Source organism: Mugil cephalus, chromosome 2 (assembly GCF_022458985.1).
Source record: "Mugil cephalus isolate CIBA_MC_2020 chromosome 2, CIBA_Mcephalus_1.1, whole genome shotgun sequence".
Lineage (NCBI taxonomy): Eukaryota > Metazoa > Chordata > Actinopteri > Mugiliformes > Mugilidae > Mugil > Mugil cephalus.
Window position 1 is genome coordinate 25,083,275 of NC_061771.1, and position 21,430 is coordinate 25,104,704.

At 42.1% G+C, this 21,430-nt stretch overlaps 1 protein-coding gene across 1 annotated transcript; it reads left to right on the forward strand.

Annotated features, from left to right (window-relative positions):
* Positions 1–1,380: 1,380 nt before the first annotated feature.
* Positions 1,381–15,624, forward strand: LOC125003163 (syntaxin-10). Its single transcript, XM_047577331.1, has 9 exons — positions 1,381–1,449; positions 1,985–2,060; positions 5,017–5,110; positions 5,578–5,672; positions 7,541–7,603; positions 10,084–10,185; positions 12,529–12,635; positions 13,277–13,371; positions 14,143–15,624. Exons 1-9 carry the CDS (start codon positions 1,415–1,417, stop codon positions 14,217–14,219), a joined length of 744 nt encoding a protein of 247 aa, XP_047433287.1. The 5' UTR covers positions 1,381–1,414; the 3' UTR covers positions 14,220–15,624.
* Positions 15,625–21,430: the final 5,806 nt, after the last annotated feature.

The following is a 21,430-nucleotide window of genomic DNA, read 5'->3' on the forward strand; positions in this document are numbered from 1 at the left end:
GAAATGATGCACAGTGCCACGTCTGTGCGGAGGAACGGTGTCAATAAAGGCTGAGTCAAATGTTTAAGGGCTTATATCTGCCTCTGTAAATGATTCATTTTTAACTTTTTGCTCCCGACTTCTCTTTATGGTCACTTATCTCGTCCCAAAACCGTTCTCTAGGAACTCGACAATGTGCGGCATCAACTGAAATACAAACACATTACGCTTGATGTGAGAGCAGATTGATTTGTAAACACAGTGGACCATGGAAAATCCTAATGAATATCCTAAAATACAGAAGGAAATGCAGAAAGATTGGTAATCGATGGAGGAGGGGACAGCTTTTATGACTCTGGCTGTGAATGTTCACAGGACAGGATGTGAGGAAGTGGAGAGGGGGAGGAGGAGTAGATGGGAGGAAACTGGATGAAGACAGGAAGGATGGAAGGCAGGAAGGAAGGAAGGAAGGAGCTGGGCAGGGGAGGGAGGGACTGTGAGAGAAAACCCCACAGGAATAGAGACAAATGGGTGGGACAGGAAGAACAGATATAAAGAGTAGAAAGAGTGGAGGATTTGCTGAGCTTGCTTTTCTTTCTTTCCTCTCTCTCTTTTTTTTCCTCACGACATTGATCCGCCCTGTTCATCTTTTTCTAATTAAATTTTAATAGAAGCACCACTTTGTCAAAAGTGAACACATCGAGTTAGAATCGAGGGGGAGTTTCTGGGCTCGCTTTGTGGACAATAAAGAAAAACTAAATATATCCTGTAACATATCCTCTGTAGTCTATAATGTGTAAAAACTGTCCTGACAGCAGACAAAGTAAGAAACATTATGCTTTGGTATTTGTTTATTCAGGAAAGTTAATGCAATTTCTGGCCGAAGTCTCTAAGTATTGCATGATTTCTGTATTTCACCATTTCATTTACACACAACAGTGACTAAGGAAACACTTAAAGTTAAGTTAAAGACAGATATGAAAGATATTTTAGTTATCTATCTTTATATTTTATATTTATCTGTGTATTTGCTTATTCAGAAAAGTTAATGCAACTTCTGATTTCTTCTTTAATTTTTAAATATTGTATGATTTCTGTATATTTCTTTTGCATCTATCTATCTATATAATAATCAAGAATTCCCTCATTTATCTTTTTATACAAAAGTTTTTATATGCATATTTATTCTATATTTAGTATATGCATGTAGTGAAATTTCATTTTGATGTAAATCTAAATTACAAATAAAGTCTGTCTGAGTCCAAGTCTCTAAGAAAATAGCTTTTGGAGAATAATAACTCCAGGAAACCTAACCTCGGTCATTATTTTATGTTTATTTCCTGCCTCTATAACTATTAACAAATCTTTTCATTAAACGTGAATCAAACTAATACCCGTTTGCGCATGCGCTCTCCGCGAAGAGGAAGAAGGCATCATGTCGATAGAAGACCCGTTTTTCGTTGTGAAGGGGTAAGAAATTAACGAGCCGAGACCCCGAAAAGTCGACGCCACCAAGCGATATGTAAAAGACGAGACGGGGCTAGAGCTCAAATAGAGGAGGAATAATAGTTTTCTGGCAGTTTTTTCCTTTTTAAGTAAAAGTTACACCTAGGAAGTTAGCCCGGGCTGCTAGCTGTTGCTAACTAGCACCATCTGCGCCGAGTGTTTTTGTTTTGTAAATGAAATAAAGACACGGTTCCGCTACGAGCAAACACTGACAGTGGGTTTTATGTCTTACACCTGGCTTTTTCCCGACATACACCTGGGCAGCTCCCGGGTTTGTGTTTGTCGGGTAGTTTTCGTGGAGCTGCGAAGTGCAGGGCGAGATGAGAAAACGGTGTTTGTTTTGGTTAAAAGGGGGCGAGGAGGGGGCGGCAGCTGGGGGGGGGGGGGGGGTTAGTTTAACTGGAGTGAGAAGGCAGGTGAGGGGAGAAAGGCTGCTAGTTATCAGTTGTCAGATAATGTGCTTTTTTTCGTGTGTGTTTTGTGTGTGTGTGTCGCCCAGGGAGGTGCAGAAGGCCCTTTCTCGTGCTCGGGGCCTGTTTGACAGGTGGGAGGAACTGCTGCAGGATGGGACACAGGTAAAAAAAAAAAAAAAAAAAAAAAAGCATCTGAGGGGTCGTCCCCCAAACCTGGCAACACACACACGTCCTTCAAATGTAGCCACATGATGGAATGACAAAACATGCACACAAAACAACAACAACAACATCCCCAAATGCACAAAAAGCAAATTAGATTAAATCTGATACAACTTTATTGTCATTACACATGTAGAGAGCAACAAAATGCAGTTTAGCATTTAACCTGAAGTGCATTAAGCATTAAGTGCATGTAGCATAAATAGTGTTGCATGTAAATGGTTTGGTGGTGGTTGTTTTTATAGCATATGGACAGTTTATACAGACGGGAACCTGTGAACAGGTGAGTGACCAAGACATGGATGTAGACGTATGTGTTTGTTTGTTAAATGCAAGTAAACAGGAACTATAGCATAGTTTACACCAGAGGAGGTGTGCAGATGATTAAATTATAAATTAAATCTTAAGTTTTGTTCTATTTATAAAGTGACAATAAAGATTCCATTCAATTCGAACATACTGTAAATATAGAAAAAAAGCATTAGCAGCGGTTCATGGGTTCACGTCTCTTTTGCCTCGTGCATGATGTGAAATTCATGAACCAGTTTCTCCACTCGCTCATATGTGTGAATATAAACTGAGCTCAGATTTACTAAAAGTGAAGTCTGACATAATAATTAGAAGAGGTGGCAACCTGTCAAAAAGAGTAAAACTACTCATACTCTTTGTATACACCGATCAGGCACAACATTATGACCACTGACGGGAGAAGTGAGTTTAAACGTTTGAATCATTTTGTGACAATTCAGTGTCCTGCTGACAAACTTTTGAACCTTTCGTAAGAGCAGAAGTGACCTGGCCTCCAAATCACTAGATCCCGAACTGATCAAGTATTTGTGGGGCGTTCCACAGTGGGAGCCGTCCTGTTTCCAGACACCACAGGACACTTTCAGAAAAGGACCGTGTGCGTTCTCTGATGAGTCACAACCCTTAAGGAGACCTTCAATATTAGGAAGGTGGTCATAATGTTATGCCCTGATAAGTGTATGTAGACAACAAGAATTTGGCTATTATTCAGAGTGGAAATAAAATCTGTGGTGCGGCTGCCTCTGTGATATTAATATTCACAGCACATGTTACTGTTTTTAGACAGCGAGTATAATTAAATTCAGACATAAATCAACCTGGAATCTGCCCACACACACACAAAAAGAGAAAAAAAGAGAGAAAAAACACCACATTTAATGAAATTATCTGTACATACGTCGATGTGCAGTTTATTGAAACTCTTGTGTAACCAAATCATAAAGTATATAGACTGTGAGTTGGTGAGAGTTGAAATGTTGGCAGATTTATTCACACAGTGTGTGTGTGTGTGTGTGTGTGTGTGTGTGTGTGTGTGTGTGTGTGTGTGTGTGTGTGTGTGTGTGCGCCTTCATCTTATCTTCTGAAAGCCAAGGACTTATCTAATTAATGTGAAGACCTAGTTTTTTTTTTTTACAGCCTATAGGTTTCTCTTCTTCAGTCAAACAGAACACTGCTCGAGATGTGAGATAAGCAGACGTCCGACCGTAAACATGGCCTGTTCACGTAGCTGCCTATAAATGAACAAACAGACGGGGAAAACGTATTCATAGATGTTAAAGTCTACTCGTTTTTAAATTTGATTTCTGAAAAGCGCATTTCAAGCACAGGTCGATTAATCTGGCCGCCGCTAAAGGCTTCCAAGCTGTCGCTTAGCAACAGCCCTGTTTTGTAATAAACGTGCAATAAGTCCGTTCTTTAATTGGCCCAAATCCAGCTGTAAGATCCTGTTAGTTCACACTTTGAATCGTGCGTTACGTGTTACTCATTTACAGAGGCCACTTCTCAAGGAGGTAGATGATTAAATTGGGAAAATAAAAATTACTTCAAAGACAATAAACAGCGGTAGCTGCTGAAGTGTATCTCTACACAAATTTGGAAATTCGAGCAAAAAAAAAAAAGCACTGTGAAAAAATCGACCACCCTCTTCTAACTTTAGCGAACAAAGACGTCAATGTCAATGTCAATGACAAACTGCTATAAAAACTTAACGGATTAATATTTCTTTCCGATTTCTTCTGATTCCTTCTGCCTAAACCTCTTAAACCACTTCAGCACTTTACAAAACTACCACAAATTCAACCATTTTGAGTGATTTTAATCCTTAAGTAACAGTTTGATTCCTTGAAGTCACTGTTTTTCCAAAAATCCCATGAAAAATGAGCCATTGTCCATAAAACTAATGTTAGGGGGCTTTTTTTTTCTCTTTCAGATCAGTCTTGGTTATGACCAAGATTATCTAAAAATATTGACTTGATTGGTTTATTAGTTTTTATGTAGCGTCAGATTTAAAAATTATTACCCTCTTGTAACTTTACCGTACAAAAATGTCCCATTGACTTCCACTATAACTACATTTTTCAATCTCTCAGCCACGACACAATAAAATCATTCCTTTTGGAATATTAGGGTTTAATTCATGAGAAAAATGGTTCATTTTGTAATTTTCTAAAATCAGTAATTTCCCCAGTTCAGGGCTTATGCATAAAATGTTTATTTAATTATTTTTTTCGTGCTGGTGTTATTGAGCTTAGCCATATATGGGCCCTTCTCTTACTGCACTTCACTGTGAAGAAAACCCAGCAGTTAGTGGGTTTATGCATTTGGATAAAGTCCTGTCGCAAACAGTTTTTATAGTTTTTATAGGTGTTTTTGGACCTGGTCTGATATAAGGTTCCAAGATTTAACCTGAGGGTTAAATGATTGAGATCTAAAAATGTCTAAAAGTTTTACACCCATCCAGAGTCGGTCATATGAACTAATCTGGTGTGTTGTGTAATTGATATAAAACATGTTTTCTGTCGGTCTTGAATGTTTGCGCTGTGTGTAATAGCTGCGCGGGTTAGTGAGTGTTGGTTTCTGTGGACCTCAGGTGAGTCGGGATGAGCTGGACTGGAGCACCAACGAGCTGAGGAACTGTCTGAGGGCCATCGACTGGGACCTGGAGGACCTCAGCGAAACCATCAGTATCCTTCCACACAGGCACTAATCAGCTTCCCTCGTCCCCGCGGCCCCGCATCTTCACATGACTGCGAGTATTTCTAAAACAAACACAAGCTTTGTGTCGCTCCATCAGCCCCCCCCCTCAATTATTCACCCACTCGTTCAGAAGGTTAACATCACCCTTCTAAGGACACGACCCTTTTCACTTACATAATGATTAACGGAGGATCTGAAATATACAAAGACCCTTTCAGCGGCAGTTTGGTTCTAGATGGAGCACAATGTTCAGCCAAGGGAGGAACACAACCTTTCATGTAACAGTTGAACTTCTCATCGAGTTGTGCTTTACATAAGGATGCTGCATAATAGTTTTTTTTTTTTTGTTATAAATTATAGCCGGCTACATATTGGGGCAAATGTCGGCCGAGGAGAGCGGCGCAGCTTTGACAGGTTTTTGTGTGTCTGCCGGTCGTTCCTTGACTGACTTCAGGTATCGTGGAGTCAAACCCGGGGAAGTTCAAACTGGGCGACAATGAGCTTCAAGAGAGGAGAGACTTCGTGGAGAGAACCAGGAAATCTGTCCAGGTAACTTCCCCAGCACTGACGTAACGTTTATTGTTTTATAAGCTCATATGTGTGAATGTCGATTCTCTGGTCCTTTGCTTCTTATTTTGCGTGTGCGTGTGTGTGTGTGTCCACTGTAACTTGTATTGTTTTTTCGTGTGAGATTCATCAAACACTATTTACAAGTTTTAAAGGAGAAGTCGTTGAATTAACTGAAAGATTTAAATGATGATCATAAACTTTTTAAAGGTGAAACATGTGGCAGAGCTGGTGAACTGGATTCATTTATATTATATCCCAATCCCGATCAGCCACAACATTATGACCACCGACAGGAAAAGTAAATCGCATTTAAATCATCTTGAGACAATATAATGTTCTGCTGGGAAACTATTGGGCCTGACATTTATTCGTGTGGATGTTACTTAGACATGTAGCACCCATCCAGACCAGACCATAGCAATGAAACAGCTAAAAAATAAACATGAAAAACAGTGCAAGGTGTTGACCTGGCCTCCAAATTCACTAGATCCTTCACTGATCCACAGAGGCCCCTCCCCTCAACCCACAGGACCCAAAGCCTCCCCACCCTCAGAAGGTCCACGTCCACTCTTTGATGAGTCACAACTGTTTTGGAGACACGAGAGAGAACTACACAATATTAGGAAGGCGTGTCAGTCAGAGCACACTTTTCAAAATGAGTGAGCAAATCAACCAGGATGACTTTAGCCTCCTTTAAACCCTTTAAATTAGAGTTAAACTATAGTGGAGTGTTTGACTGTGTATGAAGTGACAATTCCAGCAGCACCAGCCTGTGTCTTTGGGGACGTAAAATGAATCAAGTGTCAGAAATCTGCTTTTATTACTCGCAGTTCCTCCATGGCTTCTTTCAGCAGAGCTGTGCACCCCAACCACACTCCCTTAAATAGTTTAGCAACAGTCTGAGGAGAAAAGTTCAGGATGTTGACCAAGACTCGACCTTACATCATGCACTCAGCGCGTAGAGCAGAGCTGTCAAACAGACGGGGTGAATGTGCAAAGTGAAAGTTTGCACATTCACTAAGAAAAGAAGTCACTAAGAGGATTTTTCTCAATAAAATTGGCACCTATTTGAAAATTTTCCACTAGCAATGTGTCTTTTTAAAATGTCTTAAGCTATTTCAGGTTGTTGATATTTATTTATTTATTTTTTTTAAAGCATAGTTCGTTAAACATTATTATTCATAGGTTATCATGTGATAATGTGACTGAGATCAGATTGGACTGTATGTGGCCCCTGAACTAAAGTGAGTTTGACGCCTCTGGCTCATTAGAGGATCTAATAACGTCTTTGTGCTCGATAACACAGGACAGAATCAGGGGCCTTATCTCAGCTCTCGGAGTTATGAATGAGTGAATAACCGTGCTCCAAATAGTTATTACAGGAACAGGCTTTCAGTGTCTGCAAGAGGTCAGATCCATCAAACAGCTGTAGCACACACCAATGTGAACATATATATATATATGTGTATATATGTATGTCATTGTAAATACTCATAAAATGGAGCATCTATTAATACCTGCACGGCAGCTGGTAATTGTAATCATTGTCCACACTGTGGGAACAAGAGCAAATATGAGTCATTCCCTATCACGACTCGTAGACCAACACTCGGTCCTTAAAATAGACCTGAAGAGAACTGAGTCATCCGAGCCAAAACAAGAGGGACCCTCTGCGGACGAGGAACAAAAGACTTTCTGACATTTTGATTCGCCCGCCGGGGATATTCTGGTGCAAAATCTCATTAATGACTGAGCCGGGCCCTTTAAAGTGATTTTTTTTTTTTCATTCACTGTTGTGACAAATTGTTGAATGAAGGGTGTGAAAGTGTTTTTGTTTTTTTGTTTAGGATATGAAGGATCATCTGTCCAGCCCGACGGCCGTGGCTCAGGCTGAGAAGAAGAACAGGCAGGTCTGTGAACGTCCCAACACGACACGCACGCGACACGTAAATACGTTTCACTGGCTGACGCGGAATTAATTAGAGGCGCAGTTTTAATTTTACACTTCACAGTTCACAAGCTATTGTGAATAACGGGGATAGTCGTCATGTGCAGCTTCTTCGCGAGGAGCATAAGCACTTGCGGAGGAGTCGTCTTCTGTCAAGTGTGTTAAAAATGAAAGTTGTTTGTTGCTCAAATTAGCTTTGAAACGGGTTTTACTTGTCGCAAATCCCTGACCTCACTTCACATTTTAGGAATGCACTGCAGTGGACACATTTTATATAATCTTATTTTTGTATGTTTGTGCATTAAATTAAGATTTGGTTTAATTTAATTCCCACTGAACGAGAGCTAAGAAGAGCTCTGTCTAAACGTTACCGTGAAGACCAATGTCCAGCTGTGTCTTTTGAGGATCAGGCTTCAGTTTTGACCCGTTGTCTAATCGGTGGTTTATACTTCCTGTGTTAAGTTGACGCAGAAGCTTCGTGGCAGCGCAGACGCCGGCACCGAAACTGACGTGCACCTGCCCAGAAATGTAACTTTCGCCCTGCACAGAGCATGAGAGCTGTGATTGGTCTGCTTGGTGTTTCCACTTTCATGCTTCTCCGGCTGCTTCTCCGGCTTCACACGTGTCAAAATTGATACTTTGGGCGTAATTTCGTCGTTCGGCCGCTGTTGTTCAACGTGAAGCAGGAAGTGGAAACTAAAATTAACCCGACTGGCAAAAAAAACAAACAAAAAAAAAACACACACAGGGCCGATTGGAGTTTGGGTGGCGTCACTACAGAGTGAGCCCGAGTGACAGGTGCACAAATATAGAGGGTTTCACAGCGCGTCATTAATCTGGAATTTGCCAGGTTGGAGGCACTTAGCAAGGAAAACAAAGCGCATGGACTGAAGTAGGTTGTGGAAAATGGTGAATTACTGCCATATTTTTGGCTGCACCAATTGGCCAGACTGTGAAAAACATTTGAAATTTAATAGACCAGGAGTCTTAAACGTTTTTCAGGGCAAGGACCAAGAAACTGATGAGAGATTAAGTAGGGACCCTCTACCTACTAGATTTTGCGATGATACAGACTGACAAAATTTCTTACAAATCAGGGAGAACAATGTCAGAAGTTACCAGTGGAAAGGAGGCGAAGCTAAACCAGAATCTACGAGGCAAAAATCTGGACAACATCCAAATTAGTTCGACCCATTTCTTGTCAGGTACCTGAAATGTTCATAGCAGCGACTCATTTTCTAGGGTAATGACGATGATAATATAATTCATATCAAACTTGGCATTATTGTCTCAAATCCGACTGTGATCACATTTAATAACCTGCTACAATAATAACAGTTGTTAAAATGTAAAAACATTGTATTCCAGGTTAAAAAAGTTTGACCTGTGTCTAAAGTGTGACCCAGATAAGGTTCCATGTGTGGGAATGACCTGTCAGTGACATGTGGCGTCCATTATTGCGACAGGAACGACAGGAATGACGCGTCATACGTTACGAATAATAGATGGAACCCGATCTGGGTCATCCTTTTGATTAAGGTCAGACGCTTTGTTTACCTCACCGACTGCCTCATGACGCATCGATGACGCGCCGTGAAAAACCCTCTAGTGATGACTCGCACTGTCGTTGGCTACGTATGCAGGTTACTAATAATAACAATAATAATAATGATGCTGATGCGTTGGGTTTATGTGGCGCTTACGGTTGAATTGATTTGCTCGCGCGGTCACACCTCGGTGGTGGTGGTGAACTACCTCAGTGGTCAATCTACGTCACCAACATCACTCACTCAGTCACACACCAGTGGAGTTAATGCTGCACAAAGACACAACGGACGGACTAGGGATAGAAGAACACATTGTTCAACAGCTTCTTCATGTTACCACTGATTAGCTTGTTGACGTAGCTTTCAGTTATTCTTGAATAGCCCTGTTTGTTAATGAGGCAGCAGCACTACTAGTGTAAAGCAACAAACTACGACTACATTTTGTTCAGAATGTGCGTCTGACGTCATAATTAGTTTCTAACGGAGACACAGAATCATCTGTGGGATTAGTGAATCCAGCTGCGTCCGGGTCCTCCTATACCTTCAGTCAGTCAGCTTAACCTTAACCTATAATATGAGGCTATAATGTGTCTAACTTTAAGAAGAACTTTAACGTCATTGCACACACGTTACAACGTAATCTTGTGTTAAAGAATCAGCTCAAGTCCCCTCTGGTTTCCCTCTGTGTTGTGACGCCGTTGACAGATTGCTCCAATAAATCCGTCTGACAAAAATGAATAAATAACCGCAGCATCTTGTGATTTGTCAAACAGCCGTCGTTCCAACCCCTAATTCTGCTTCTACAGCATCCAGAACACAACACAACAGAACGCTTTTCATTTGTTTTGTTTGTTTTATTTATTCCTCTTATTGTGTCGTGTTGTGTTTCGCCCAGGCTCTGCTGGCTTCGTCGGGTCAGGACAGGTCGACGGGTCTGGAGGCTCATCTGGTGTCTGCAAACTCCAGGTACATCCAGGAGCAGCAGGAGCAACAGCAGGTAAAGACAGAGGGAGCGTTCATTCATTCATTCATTCATTCATTCATTCATTCATTCATTCATTCATTTTCTATCACTGGGGGGCTGGGATTCGGACTCGGAGCCTTTATGCTGTGAGAAATCAGTGCTAACGAGAGGGATGGAAAGAAAACCAGAAAAAGAAAAAGGGCTGATGTCAGGATCGCGCAAATAAACTTTAAAGACGCATCAGAGCAGAGGAAGATAAGGACGTCAGATGAACCAGTGTTAGATTTTTAGTTTGTGAAGAATTCAGCTTGGCAATAGAAATGTAAGTGAGTGTAAAGAAAAGCAGCACATACTCTGCACCAGTGATGTGCATTCTCCAACATTTTCATTAAAGGAATCGCACACAGTAGCAAGAGTTTATTTAATAATAAATAATGATGATAATGCAGGATACAGATCTCGGTGCTCGGTGTGTGTTTTTGTGTGCGCGCTTTACGCAACAACCGAAGCCGCGAGCGAGTTAAAAGCAGATGGAGTATGTCAGAGGATACGAGCTGTGGGTTTGTATTTCCTGGTGGGGGTGGGCCGACAGCGGTGCTGAATGATGAAACCGTGTCACTGCACATCCTGTGACACTGTGCGGTTTTTAGTGGGAAATGAATAAAAGAAACGCGACTCAGTCACACTTTTTGATGTAGTGACGAAACGATGAGTCGTTCTGACCTTAAAGCCCCGCCTCCAGATCCACGGTGTCCCCCTGGTTTTAACAGGAAGACCATATAAGGCTTGTGAACGCACGTAGGTAAATCTGTGACAGAGGTGACACCAGGGAAATGTTTAGAGAGTCGCATCATGTTGGTTTGCCAGAAAACTGTTTCCAATACATAATGTACGGTACATTTTGGAGTCTAGGTTTAATCCTTTAACTTCAAAACCTGTTATTTTTTAGCTTATTTATACACAAAATGAAAAAAAAATAAAAAATAAGTCCTGTCATCTAGTGTATGTGCTCATTTTTCTAGAATATCTATGTAGTGTAATAACCTTCCAGTAGGAGTGAAAGTGAAATTTGTGTAATGACACCATAGTGGCCGTAAAGCGCAACGTCTCATTATTCAGAAAGGGGTGGAATTTTTCTATTAACCCAAACCACAACGTGGTTTCCGCTTTTCTGTTTCCAGCTGCTTCTCCATTTCTGCAGTTTGTAAATTGATTGTTTTGCATCAGTAGAGATGGAGCACGTTGAGGAAAGGTTGACTGGGGAGGTTCCGAGATACAGACATTTGTAGGACCTGACTGGGAAACAGGCGCCCACTAGTGTTTGGGTGGTGTTTTTACAGCGCGAGACAGACTTATTTATGCTCCTGTGCGGGGCTACGCAAGGACCTGCACAAGAACCCTCCACCGGTGTGAGACATGTGTTATATAGAGGGTTTGCATTGACGTCACTACTACCTGAGGCCACGTCGCCCTGATTGGCAAAAACACGGTAAAATGTGTCAGTAAACACAGCGAAATCGGGAAAAATGTGGATTATCAGTTCAAATTAAGGACAGTTGGACTCAACAATGATCCATATGAACTAGTGTGGACTTGGAAAAGTGGATTAACCTCAGTTTCAGTTAGTTTAAGATGTAACTAAACAAACGATGCTAACGCTAAGAGCTTTCCTGAGAAGTAACGTTAGTCATACAATACTGTAGAATTAAAAGACGGCGAGGAGTGATCACAGATAGACGTTTATTGTTTTATTGTTGTTGAAACTGAGATAGTTACTGTCGTCCGTAGCTACGACAAAACAACAACATCCACATTCTGATCTGACAGCGCTCCAGAACGTAACTTAAGGAGTAACTTAAGGTTTGACTTCATCAAAAAATACAGCATAAATTAATATTAGCTGACACTAAATGTGAACCACAACACCAGGTTTCTGTGCTTGTATTTCAGTTAGTTCTTAGTAAAGCAGTGATCTCTTTTCTTTGGCAGATACATGTAAAAATGGTTCAGTCAATCACACAACAGCTCTTCCCCCTTTTTTAAATTAATTTTACAATTAATTAAAGCCTGTGATTCAAGCGAATCCTGCTAATCTCAACGCTTAACTGTCACTTTTTGCCTGTAAGTGGCCGTAACCACGGAGACTTTGTGTCTTTTTTTTTTTACCAGCGAGTTTCATTTTTGGCAGCTGAAATTTGTCTGAAATGTCCGTTTCTCCAAACCTCCTCAGTCACAGATTCTCCATTGATCCAAATCAGTCAAGTTTGAAAATTTCAGAGACGGAGAAGCAGCCGAAATCACTTCAACACTCTAACTCTGATTAGCGTTTTAAACGAGCCCTAAGACGTTGACGCGACCGCGTTTGTGTGCGCGCAGCTGATCATGCAGGAGCAGGACGAGCAGCTGGAGCTGGTGGGGGGCAGCATCCGAGTCCTCAAGGACATGTCTGGACGGATCGGAGACGAGCTGGACGAGCAGGCCGTGTGAGTGCATCTAAAGCTCTTTTTTCTATGTCAGTATGATGTCTGTCAGAAAAAAATAACGACTGGGAATACACCTCTTGTTGTTTCTGGCCTGTAGAAATACCCCCCTCTTCTCACTTCCTCTTCACGCCTCAATCAGTTCCACGCCTCATGCGCACAAATCTAAAATAGCCCACATGAAATGTTTCAGTTTCCTGCAACCGAGGTCAAGCTCAGTAATTCGTAGAGGTGATTGAAATGTCGGTAATTATTTTAGTCATTTAACAGGTGTCCAACCTCATTTTGGGTTCACAGTTTTATATTTCTGACTGTGCTCTGACGTTATCATTATTATTATCGTCTTGACCTATAGGTTACAAAAGAAAATAGTTCTTAAAGTAAATAAATAAAATGTTTGCTGTGAGTTATCGGAATGAAGTGTAGGAAATCACCAAGATTTTATCTGACAGTGACGGAACGGTGTTCGCTTCAGGACGTAATTTCTTTTTCTGTTGTTGATTAAATATTCAAACGCCACAGTTTTATCCGCTGACTCGGCGAATCGTCTCTTTAATATCCTGTAAACGCCAGATAAAAGGTCTTTGAAGTGTCCGCGTTGAAGTTTTTTTTTTTTTTTTGCGACGCGTTTCCTTCTCGTTTAGGATGTTGGGAGAGTTCGGGGACGAGATGGATCAGACGTCGTCCCGCATGGACTCGGTCCTGAAGAAGCTGGAGAAAGTGTCTCACATGACGAGCAGTAAGTTCTCACACACGCAGAGACGGAGACAGGCAGGAATTGATCCGCTTCTACGGCCCAGGTTAGAGGTGAGGTCGGGATGTCCGTCTGATGAATGAGTCTAAGAGCAGGTCAGTGTGGTCATAAACTTTAATCAGTAAAAAAAAAAAAAAAACGTAAAATTGTTAAGAAAAGCTGACGAACGTGTTGCAGCGCTCACGTATCCGTAAACATATTTGTGGAGAGCAGTGGAACAAAGAAGCAGCAGCTTCAGTTAGATCTGTTAGATCAGGACTGTCCGACTCATTTCAGTTCCACGTTCAGTCATGCTTTGTTTGATGTCCCATATACTGAGAAATAGTTGTAATAGTATGATAATTAGGGGCTTTTTATAGACATAGAAAAAAAGAGGAAGTTTTGTGGGAAATCCTGAACAGATACAACCAACTTACAGCGAAGTTTATCAAACTGGTACGAACTAAAGGAACTTGCTTTTTTTTTTTTAATACTTACATGTCCTCTCAGTGGACAGATCCTTGGAATAAACTGCATGTTTACGGCCTATTCCAAGGAATATCCAGTCAAATCCAACTTTATTTATACAGCACTTCAAAACAACCACAGAAGAGTAAATAAAAGGCAATAAATAAGATAAATATAACAACAGCACAAGGCATAAATACTAGTAAAATCAACTAAAAGACAAATGAAGCAGCTCTATAATAAGACAAAAACATAACAACTGTGATCCAGGAGAGAAACACTCACGCATCAGCTGTCTGACCCCCTCAGGTCGGAGGCAGTGGTGCGCCATCGGCGTGCTGGTCGCCATCATGGTCGTGGTCCTCATCCTCTTCTTCGCCCTCTGATGTCGGAGGACGACGACGACCTCTGACCTCTCGCCCCGGTTTCACCGACTCCTCCGCACCAGGAAGCAGGATGGGAAGACGGGACGTGGCCGCCTCCTCTTCCCCCTCCTCCCTCTCCTCCTCCTCCTCCTCCTCCTCCACGTCCCCTCGTCACGCTGAGGAGAAACCTGCGACCGCGCAGAGAACCCGTCTCCTCTTTGCTTTTAACGGATGGACTGTGGTGGTTTAGCATGAGGAGGAGGAGGAGGAGGAGGAGGAGGAGGAGGAGGAGGAGGGGGCTCGGTGGTGTTACGTATTTCATATTGGTGCAAATTGTAGAAAATAACGGTACTGTCGCCACTGCTGCTGCTGCTGCTGCTGGGCTACAAAACACAACTATTTTCATACATTTTACCAAGAACATTTGAAACTAACGAGTTTCCGGTGAATCTGCGACATCACTAACGAGCCCCGTTAATCTGAACCCAACTCAAAACCTGATTCTGAGCAGATTTACTGACAGAAGAAGAGTTTTTAGATGAATAAATGTAGTTATTTGTGTTTTAAGCCAACAGCAGCAGCAGCAGCAGCAGCAGCAGCAGCACGGGAGGGAGGGAGGGAGGGAGGGGTTTCTCAGTGTTGCCTTAAAATATATTTTTTTACACCGTTTTGGAAATGTGCAGTACGTTCATGTGCCTACGTGTGAATCAGGGTCAGAAGGTCCCGCCAACGGCGCGCGGGGTTCCCCTCCCGTCCCCAATAAAAAAAAAACGGATGCCACACGAACACGTTTCAGGTGCAGAGAGATTGTTTGCGGCGGGAACAAAAGGGAAAGCGCTCGTCCTCCGCCAGGTGCCGGCTTCGCTCGTCTGTCTGAAGCGCGCAGAGATTCCCGCCTGATCCTGTGTGAGAAAACGGATCGTTTCACGGCCGAGGTGAGGCGAGGTCTGCAGGCGAGAGGCCCGCCCTCGTGCCCCCGCGGACGTCCGAGCTCCAGGATTGGCCGAGGCTCCGTTGCGCTCGGAGACAACCTCGGCTGGTTTATTGAAAAGCTTTTCAGAGAAGGAGGGGAAGGGACGGTTGCTGGGCAGGATGCGTTCGCGCCGAGCCCAGGTTTAAGCTCACGGCGCCCTCAGCTGGACGGTCACGGTAGTTCTTTGTCTCACGCACTAAGATGTGTTGCAGCTGTAAATACAAACAAATGCTTTAATTTTTTTTTTCTTTTCTCTTTCCATGTGTGTGAACGGACACTGTTCTTGTACCAAAGCTTTGAGCTCACTCTTCTTTGTTTTTGATCTTGTGTGATATCTCGATATCTTAATTCAAGCCGCAAATTACAGTTAATTCCAAACGTTTTGGAGAATTTCTCGTTTTACCGAAGGGGTCAGAGGTTTTTTTTTTTTTCTCTTGGTACAGGTTTGGTTTATGAATCAGTTTTATTACTTTGAGTATTTCTTGTGGCCTTTTAAATGTGCTCTTTCATGAAGTAAAAATAGCCACAAGCATAAATCAGATATGAGATTTTTCAAATATTCTATTATTTCTCTCCGGGGACAGTATTAAAATGTGCGTATTGTGTTTTTATCTGGATACTTGCCGCGTATCTTAACAGCCAACATGTTTTGCTTAATCCATTGTTTCTAAATATTACTAAAAATGAGTGTTTCTCTCTTATAAACAGCGACACACATGAAACTGTAAACCTGACCTCTGACCTCTGACGAAACGTCTCCGTCGGTTCAGCGGTTAAAACCGAAACCTGCGTCATCCAGTGACGTTTGGACGTTTTTATGCCGAACTGTTGATTTCTCTGCTTCCAATTCTGAATCAATGAAGGTGTGGGGTTTAGAGAAGACATGAATGTAGGAATTTTTCTTTTTTTTTTTTTTGCCATTGTTGTTCATTTTGTAACACGTAAAGTAACTCCTCTGTCGTATTTACGCACTACAGGACGAGTCCATGTCGTACGGCAGCGTCTGCTCCGAGTGAATCACGTGTGGTTGTTTTGTTACTGGCATCCAGAGATTTCTGACAATGTACGATATGGTTTCATTAAACTGGTCAAAAAAAACAAAAAACCTTGTGAGCTTCCATTTCATTCATCTGAAGAGCTTTTAGACACTAGACACCATAACATTATGACCACTGACAGGAGAAGTGAATCACATTGACCAACTTGTGACAATTCAATGTTGTTCTGCTGGGAAACTTTTGGACCTGGTGTTCATTCTTATGGTTGTGACTTAGACATGTAGCACCCACCCAGACCAGACCAGACACCCCCACCCCATAGCAATGACACTCCCTGATGGCAGGATGCACAAAAACACAAAAATAGTCTCTAGTTTTGTTAAAGTAAAACTGAATCTGAAGTATCTGCGTTTGTGCGTTCGAAAGTCAAAAGGGAGAGAACTACACAGTGTGAGGAAGGTGGTCATAATGTTACGCCTGATCGATGTAAGACTAGAGGAAAAATACTGAGAAAATACCATAAATCTCTAGTTTTGTTTGAGTAAAATTGTTTAGAAACTGAAATATCTCTTGAGGCACAAGGGAGACCCACACAATATTAGGAAGGTGGTCATAATGTTATGCCGGATCGATGGAGTGTGACTGATGTGAGACCAGAGGGAAAATATTGAGGAAAATACCATAAATCCTTAGTTTTGTTAAAGTAAAACGGAAATCTCCGTGTGTGTGTGTTTGGAGTCACAGTGTTAGGTCATAATGTTATGGCAGACGGCTGCACGTGTGACTGAATCTCGACGTATCTCGAGCTCCCGTTCCCTCCACCCCCGGATTTAAAAGCTTCCGCGTTACGCGGCTGAGCTTTACTTCGCGAATCCCTCCGGTGCGAGCAGTTCTGAAAATAACCAGACGGGGAGTCAGCAGGACGACGCCTTCACACCTCGAACAGACGTCCTGCGAAGCTCGGCGGGAGTGAGACGCCAACACCGACGGCAAAATCAGCTGACGATTTTAACACGATACGTAAAAAAATAAAATATATATATATAAACACTTTTAAACTGTTAGCATGTTGTGACAAATACTAACGCACGTCCCCTCATGGCGACTTACAACACATGTCGGTGCGAAGTCGTATAATGTGCGTTTCTTTTGTCTGCGTGTAGCTTAGGTAAGTGCACCGATCAGGCATAACATTATGACCACCCTCCTAATACCCTCTAAAGTTCTAAAAGTTTCCCAGCACAAGGTGGTCGATGTCATTCACGTCTCTTGTCTGTGGTCATAATGTTGTGGCTGATCGGCAGTATTTCCATGACAACAGTGAATAAAATGTTCCCGCGTCCTGCTCACCTGTGCAGGTGTGCGAGCCTCGTCGATGCAACTCCCGTTTTCTTTCAGGACGACTGAAATCAGAGTCGGGTTTGTCTGTCGCGGACGGACGTCATTATTGCGGTTTGACATCTCCAGGTATTTAAAAAAAAAAAGAAATAAAATGTTTTAAACTTGGTTCAGACTACACACACTTGGTCCCGAAGCACTGGCTCATATCAGTGGGACAGGTCTGCGTCACGTGTGGGTTTAGTTTAGTTTACAGTGTGTTGCTATTTTTCGTGGGAGCTCGTCAGTGTGTGAATGTGCTCTGACAGTGTAAGTGTGGATCCTGGCAAAGACACTTAGCATAGTTTTGTTTGTTTATCAGTCGCGACCGTCTCTTATTACTTCTTATTTATTCCAGACCGTCTTAGTAGATGAACCCGTTCAGCTCTTACAGGCCTGATTGGTCGTAGTGTGTTAACTGAGGGGGAGGTTCAGTATTTGTATGACTCGTCTTTTGGTGAAAGTTCAGCACAGGACGTAGGCGCATGGAGCCAGTGTGGAGATTTGTGAGCTCATCGGTCTGGCTCGCTCTGTAACCTAAACACTAGTCGGCGCTGTGTCTGTTTTTGCCAGTCGGGTTCATTTTTGTTTCTTCCTCCTGCTTCGTTTTCAACAATGGCGACTGAAACCTTTTTCGCCTCTGACGCATCGTACAAATGCTTGCATCGCCAAACCTCCTCAGGTAACTTTTCCTCAGCGTGTTCATCTTCGTTGATGCAAAACGATCAATTGGAAAATTGTGGAGTTGGAGAAGCCGGAAATACTAAAGCGGAACCACGCTACTATGAAGTGGACCAATCACAGCTCTTTTGCGTCGTTGAGGTTCGTAGTTACTTTTCTGTGGACATGCACGTCAGGCTACGTAGTTAAGTTGGCCCAAAGAAGCCTCAGCTACCGGTTCATACCAAATACCGTTTGTTTTTGTTTTTTTCATTCTGATATGAAGTTTTAATATACCGCTATATTTGATTACGCAGCGTCTGGAACGTTGCCCCACGAGACGCTGTTTCAGACCGGACCCTTTTCAATGTAGCGCTACTAAATGGTGCGACTGCGTCACTGCAAGGCAGTGAAGATGGAAAGGTCAGAAAAACTGAAGCAGTAGTGAAGCCAGTTGTTTGAGTTTCTTTAGGGTGATCTGTTTTGGATGACCTGTCCCCCGGCAAAAACAGTCCCCAAATATTTCCCCAAGTTTAGCTTTTTATGAATGAGAAAAAAAAAAACAAAAAAAAAAACGTTGCACTCAGACTACCATTATTACGGTAGCTGGTTGAACTGCTATTGACATTAGAGACATAGGTTTAAATTAAAATAAATCAATGTGTCATTGTCCCTGTTTCTTCCTTTTTTTTTTTTTTTTTTTTTTTTTAAATCTCTGATGTCCCTGGATTTCCACATCAGCAGGCGGTGCTAACACAGGGCTAACAACAACAACAAACCTGTTTTAATACTTGTGTGGGATTATTCCATCACCACAGTAAAATACTCCACCCTTAGTCAATCTACTGCATTAATTCCTCTCTCAACCAGTAGAAAATGTTGTGAACACGTGATTATACATTGGGAAAAACAAACAAACAAACAAACAAACAAAAAAGATGTGATACCGAAAAATACCGGTATATACATTGTTGGTACTAAATACTACCCAGCTCTAAAACACCTAAAAGTTTCAGTCGCCATTAGCTGCGTTAACATTACATATACAGGTGAAGGTGTTTCACGAATGAAAGTCTCGTTCCCTATGACTCTTAAATTCTCTTCACACGAGACTTCACTCTGAGGAAGTTGGACTTCAAATGAACTGGTCACATGACCCTCGTGTCATCTCCTGTAACGCTGGTGACAGGGAAATGCGGAAAAAGTGTTTCCGTTGCACTTTGCCGATTAACTCATACGAGTGTACCATTGTTTTAGCTTTAGATACATGAGGCGTTTTTTTAAAAGTGGGTCTTTCAGTTACCATTTTTTTATTGCGATATTTGGGATTCGCGTATTTCCAGGGGGAATGGAAACACAGCTACTGTTAAACAGTGAAGCAGGAAGTGGAAACAAAAAAAGTCCTCGACTGGTAAAAAAAAAAAAAATAATAATACAGCGCCGACTAGTGTTTGGGTGGTGTTATTAGAGAGCGCACAAGTATAAAAGGCTCGCACCGCGTAGGCTAGTATGGCCTCAATCAGGGGTGTCAAACATACGGCCCAGGGGCCAAAACCGGCCCGCCAGAGGGTCCAATCTGGCCCGTGCGATGAATTTGCAAAAATTACACTGAAAATATTAGCTGAAACTTTTTGATAAAATAAGAAATTGCACTTGCACTTCTTAAGAAATTCACGGTTGTTCATAACATGTAGCTGTACTTTTCTGCACTAAAACAACAGGAAACATTTGTAGTTGTCATACATTTAGGAGTTAATAAGCTGTTGTGTTACTGGTCCGGCCCTCTTGTGATCAAATTGGGCTGGATTTGGCCCCTGGACTAAATGAAACTACTTAGACGCCACATCTGGTCACAGTTCACACCACGTGTATTTAAAGATACTCACACGTCAGCCGAGATGACGTAAATAAAAACCCAACGCAGCCATAAGGTCAGTCCTGTTTGTTACAAACCTTTTATTAAGATATTCAGATTTTTTTTCCTCATTTTTAATCATCAGTCTGGTTTCTTTTTCTCTTTACAGTAGTTAATGTGCAATTATCTTTATTACTGGGTCACAGTTAGGAATTCACAAAGTTATTGGCACTTGGAACACATGAGGGAAACACTGGCATGTACACGGGGCGGGATGGGGGGGGGGTTCAGTTTGATGGAGGGGGCAGGGCCGGGGTAAAAGGGCTGAAGGGTGTGTGTGTGTGTGTGTGTGTGTTTTCGTGTTCGTGTGTGTGTATGTATGTAGTGGGGCGACATCAGTAGATGCTACTGCATTGTTTTAGTTTTTTTTTTTTCAGTTTTTTTTTTTCATCTTTACTTCCAAAAAAGCTGTTGTTGTTGTTTCACTTTTTCCATTTTTCTGGGTTATGAAGAATAATAAAGAATAATACCTCATGCTGCGAGTGCACATCTAACAATCAAACTCTGATAGTGCTTCTATGTCATAATGTACAGTTTATATATTTATATATTTATAGTGGAAAAAAAAAAGAGAGAGGAAAGAAAAGAAGAAGAAAAAGTTCAGCGGACTATTTTCACCCAACGACACCAGAGACAAGGAATTAAAAAATAGTCATTCACGGTTGCCATGATTAGATGTAAAAGCCCTGCACCCCCCTCGCCCTCCCCACCCCCCCCTCCCCTTCCCCTGGTTGTGTGTTGTGATGCTGAGGTAAGACTGTGTCGACATGGACTCTCGGCTTAAACTGTAAAAACCCTGCACTGTACGCGTTCAGATGGCCGAGAGCGCTCTGCTGAGGCTCCCAGGTTTTTTTTTTTGTTCCTGAAAAGCAAAAACAACAAAATAAAACGAGAAAAAAAAAAAAAAAAAAAAAGAACGTCATGTACCTGCTTTGTAACGGCAGCCACAGCAGTTCAGAAGCTGCTCGCAGCGCTGAGATATCTGTGGGGATTAAGGTCTGCCATGGCTGAGAGCTCCCGAGGTAAACTGGTACGTATTGTTAAAACTGCATCGGTGACGCCCGGAGACGAACGCACGCGTCCTGCGACGGGCGTGGGTGCGAGCTCCTGCGTCTCAGAGGTTTGACCGTTTTGTATTCATGTATACATATTCAGTATATATATATATATATATTTATATATATATAGAAAGAGAGATATATAGAGATATATGAGAGCCTGTGTGTTGTCTCTGGTGTGTGGGGATTTGGGGGAAAGAGCGTAGTAGATGTATCCAGATAGAAGACTAAAAGACCAGGCAGGAAAAGAG